We start from the raw sequence: 4837 nt of genomic DNA on the forward strand, positions 1-4837 counted from the left end.
ACGAGCCGGGTGCAGGGAACATTCTCTACTTTCACTGCTGCCAGCAAACAAGAAATCCTCAACATCCACCTCGGGCTGAAGGGATTTGCTATTAACAGGCAGACACATGTTGGAGGACTCCAGATGCTGATGCTGGAATATTCCAGCTCAGCCGCAGTGTGAAGCAAAACCTGTGGAAGTCAGTATTGTCTTCCTGGCAAAGTGCCTTTGAGCAAAGCAGCATTTTGCCGTTGGTGCCTGATATTTAGCAGCGACCCATGAGCCAGGCTGCTGTTTTTAGCTCGAAGGCCGGTGTTTAAGGAAAACGTCTGAAAGTGATTCATGATTTACTGCCAGCAGCGACAGCTGGCGACAAACATCTCTCAACTTCCAATTAAAAGGATCCTATATAGCAATATAATATATAAAAAAAGCTGTGCACTGAGACTGCATTAATAATGCAGGACTTTTAATAAACAGACTAGTGTGTTATTTTCTTAAGTCAAGCTCAGCTACTTAACAACTGATCAATGATCATTCACACCCACTTTCTTGTCTTAATGGCATCAGTTATCAGCAATCACATGATTATGTAACTGTACTATCAGTAAAGCATTTCCCCTTTCCTTGCATTTAACTATTTTGATACATAACTTAGAAAATAAAGTTCTCGGTACAGACAGATAATTATGAAGTCAGTGAAAAAAGGTTTTAATTGATTAAATGCCAAAAATAAAACCTAGTTAACAAAGCGATGTTGGTAAATGAGAAACTCCTCTTCTGTCCCGTCTTGTTTGTGAGACTGTGGTCTTCACGCGCCTCGGACGCGCTGATGACCGAGTTTCTGGGCAGAGGAGCCAAAGAAAGGCTGCAGACAGCTTTTGTGCTCGGTGAGAAAGACAGAGAGACAGAACGGGGGGAGGCTGAGTTTGTGTCAACGTGGTGGAATTGTCCTCAAAGAGGATTAGTCCACGTTTTTAATGTGAGAGATGAAGGAATTGCTTGTATTTTAAAGAGTCACAAATAAAACCAGAAACGACGCAAACGCCACAACAACGCAACGGTGGCGAAAACGCACGCGCACGCGTTTTAATCGCGCAAAATTCCACCATGCGCTAATTACGACGTTAATTTAAGCAGAACTTTGTGCTGTGGGCGTTCACCGTTTCCCATAATGGTACAGTCCAGCACCAGCTCACCCCCAAATTGCGCCGTTGCCTATAAAAAGTAAGCAAGTGTGCTGCAAAAGTTAGTTAGAGGAACCTGTTGTTTTCACTCAAGAGTTTTATTGATTTTGATCTGAACTGCCTCCAGCGCGACTCAGAGCCATGGACCAAACTGAGGTGGTGAAGCCAGAAACTCTGGACGACCTGATCAAAACCCTGCACAAGGTCTTCGAGAGTGACCGCATCAATGTGGAGGAGGTCCAAGACATTATGGAATCATACGAGAGCAACCCCCAGGAGTGGATGAAATACGCCAAGTTCGACCAGTACAGGTAAAACGGATGCTCCAACAAACGGGCTCATTATTCGTGTGATGCGCTCAGCTGCGGCTGTTTCCTCACTGCGCTGCGCCTCATCCTCATTCATCCATCTTATTTTTAACTGCTTCCTACCACGTAATATAATTTATGTTATAAATTACATCGATGGCTCTCTGAAATGCACATAGACGAGTAAGTAAAAAAATAACGAGGGGTTGTTTTTCTTTTATTTAATTTATTTAAATAATTTATTTAACATTAAAGTTATTAATAAAAGTTTGGCCCCTAAAATGTTTGTAATGTAATAACCACCTGTTGCCTCCGTGATTCTGTGCACACAGTTTGCTCCACGCTCTCCGTCCTGTCTGAACTTGTGACGGAAGAAAAAAAAACAAAAACAAAACTCCTTTTATTCGAACCTTTTCTGAAGCGCTCGTGTCCCGGTGTTTTGATTAGTGTTCCAGTCGGGGAGGGGAGGGGAGGACGAGTGGCTCATCCAATCAACACCGAGAACAGACACACACCCGCTGTTTTTTTTTTTTTTTTTTTTTTTTTTTTGTTCAGACGTGCGTTTGTGATGTGACCGTCGGTGGCTGCGCCCAAAGCGTTTTGGGAAGACTGATGAACTCGGTGTCAACAGTGTTTACCGAGCCTGCAAGGACGCGGGGTGACGTGACCGGCGGGGGGGGGGGGGGGGTAGTGTCCACGGAACCTTTCAGGGCCACTGACCCCTGTGCTCTTTGTCCACTCACGTCCCCGAAACCTGAAAATAAGCTGCGTCCTGTTTTACATTTGTGCTATAATTCAAGAGAACCTGCTGGTTTGAGCACGTTTTGCCGTCGCTCTGACTCTGTGGAACGCTTTTTCAGGGGTCTCCCTGTTGCCGAGTGCAGTCATCACTCACGCAGAACCATCTGTTGTCCTTCGCAGGTACACAAGGAACCTGGTTGATGAGGGCAACGGCAAGTTCAACCTCATGATTCTATGCTGGGGTGAAGGGCACGGCAGGTGAGACGGCAGGGATATGCGACATGCGAAAATGTTGAAAAACCTTTGTCGTTTGGCTGCATAATAATTTCCCTGCCATTATTATTTTATTAGTGAGTGAAGATAAGCGGGTCCAATGTTCTAGTGACAGAACGGTTGTGCGAATAACGTTATTTGACGTGTCGCATGCGCCGTTGCGTCCGACGTTGCCCGAACACCTGACGTGCTTATCGTGACGCGCCGCGGCCGTCTGCTCTGACGCTTTGCAGCAGCATCCACGACCACACGGACTCCCACTGCTTCATGAAGCTGCTGCAGGGCCACCTGAAGGAGACGCTGTTCAAGTGGCCGGACAGCAAACCTCACGGGGAGATGGTCCAGAAGTCGCAGAGAATCCTGCAGGAGAACAAGGTTGCTTATATAAACGGTAGGAGGCGCGCCGCCGCTATCGCCGCCGCGCGTCCAGTAAAATGTGACGTTCAGAGGCAGCTGTCGGTTCCCCCTCAGACTCCATCGGCCTGCACCGCGTGGAGAACGTCAGCCACACGGAGGGGGCCGTCAGCCTGCACCTCTACAGCCCCCCGTTCCAGACCTGCCAGACCTTCGACCAGAGGACGGGCCACAAGAACACGGTCAAGATGACCTTCTGGAGCAAATATGGGGAGAGGACCTCATTTGTGAGTGGCGTTCTGCGTCGGGTCCATGCTTCGCTGCACGCGTTCACGCCTTAATCTGGTGTTTTACTGCAGTTTCAGTTGGGGTCCAAACCCAACTGGCAGGTTTTATTGTGCCTCGCACCTTTTCATTTAATAAGCACCCCTTGAAGTTTCAGGAGTTTAATGACATGTTTCCATTAATTATTACGTGTTTCCAGATACAGATGCAGGACAATAGGAGTAGAAATCATTATGTAACAAGTGAAAGCACCTTTTTAACAAGTGAACCTTTGAAGTCAATGCATCCTCTTAAACGATCGTCTCTGCCCATATAACGATTAATATTAGTCAACAGTGTTGTAGACAGGCTGCCTCCTGCTGTGCCACTCTGCCAGCAGCTTATCTGCAGCAGTTGTATAAGCACACCTTGACCACAACAATCAAGGCTCCTCACTGCGTTGCAACACAGACGAGATAAGATAGAAGTTAGGTAGAAGTAGTGCACTCAGGTGAAGTTAATGAGGCGTCTGTGAATGCACAGAGGCACGCTTTAACCCCCTGCTTTGACCCCTCAGGACAGCACGGTGTCACAGGAGAACAACTAAGGCGACGCGAAGGAGGCTGCCGACGGGGAAGACTCCACGTTTCAACGGTCGTCAAATTGATTCGAGGGAAACTGCTGGGAAAGCGAAATGCGGGCCTACTATGAGTGAGCAGCCCATTTAGAAATCAGGAGCGGGCCTGTTCAAAAGCATGGCCCGGTAATTAGAATGGCTTTATCGCTGCCCAGTGCGAGCTTGGCAAATACTGATGAGCACAGGACGAATGTGTGAATAGGCCTGGACGTGGGTTGAATCTGCCTTTTGTCTGCCGGGCCTGAGGAGACCTCTTTCCAATAACAACATTCCTGTGTAACCACACTTTTGTAAAGTTATGGCCCATAGTGGAAGAACGGAGCATGAGCGTTCTAAAATAATGAGAAGTATCGCTGTTCTACACTTCACTTCTGTATCTAAACAGCCAGCAGTTCCGTTCCCAGTGGAGCCCTTCAATAGCTGGATTTACCGTCGATTCATACTGTACCGCTCAAATTAGTTTTACCGCCTGTTTAACATTGTAATGAAATGTAACATTGTACAGTTTGATTAAAAAGAGTTTGTTTTCACTTACTTTTTGGGGGGGAGGAGAGAAATGTAAAGCTTGAGAAATGTGTTGTTTTTAAAAGTGTGACGCTTGTAATTTATTCACAGTAATGTGTTTACAGTAAATCACCAGGCCGTGTTCCTCCTAGACGTATGCGAGGAGCCTGTTTTGTATTAGACAGTTTTAGATGAATCTCAGGATGTTGGCATGTTTTAATCCTAGCTCTGTGCAACAATGACTAGTTCCACAGCATCATTTCTGCAATGCAGTAATTAATAAATCTGCCCATAACTGTAGACCATTAAACGCTTTTACCCTTTACAGAACCTCCTCTGTCCTGTGGTCATTGTCCAACGCGGTCCTCGCCGGTTTCGGCCCGTTCTGCTCGGCGCCGGTCCGACGAGCGGAGTCGGGCGTCGTTGCATGTGCACTTTGGTTTAGAGCGAGTGCAAATGGGTCATTACGGTGCTAATAAATTAATACTGCCCTGATAACAGTGTTACAGCATCGGGGCAATAGAATTTGTGGCAAACTGTCAAACGAGTGCGTTTGAATGGGAAGATAAGACAGAGCAGACGAAGAGCGG

At 46.9% G+C, this 4837-nt stretch overlaps 1 protein-coding gene across 1 annotated transcript; it reads left to right on the plus strand.

Moving 5' to 3' along the window:
• Positions 1 to 1214: 1214 nt before the first annotated feature.
• cdo1 (cysteine dioxygenase, type I) lies at positions 1215 to 4577 on the plus strand. The gene is made up of 5 exons (XM_029163647.3): positions 1215 to 1477; positions 2396 to 2473; positions 2722 to 2879; positions 2960 to 3129; positions 3684 to 4577. The coding sequence occupies exons 1-5, from the start codon at positions 1308 to 1310 to the stop codon at positions 3711 to 3713; spliced, it is 606 nt and encodes a 201-aa protein (XP_029019480.1). The 5' UTR covers positions 1215 to 1307; the 3' UTR covers positions 3714 to 4577.
• The last annotated feature ends 260 nt before the right edge of the window (positions 4578 to 4837 follow it).

This window comes from Betta splendens, chromosome 9 (genome assembly GCF_900634795.4).
Source record: "Betta splendens chromosome 9, fBetSpl5.4, whole genome shotgun sequence".
NCBI lineage: Eukaryota > Metazoa > Chordata > Actinopteri > Anabantiformes > Osphronemidae > Betta > Betta splendens.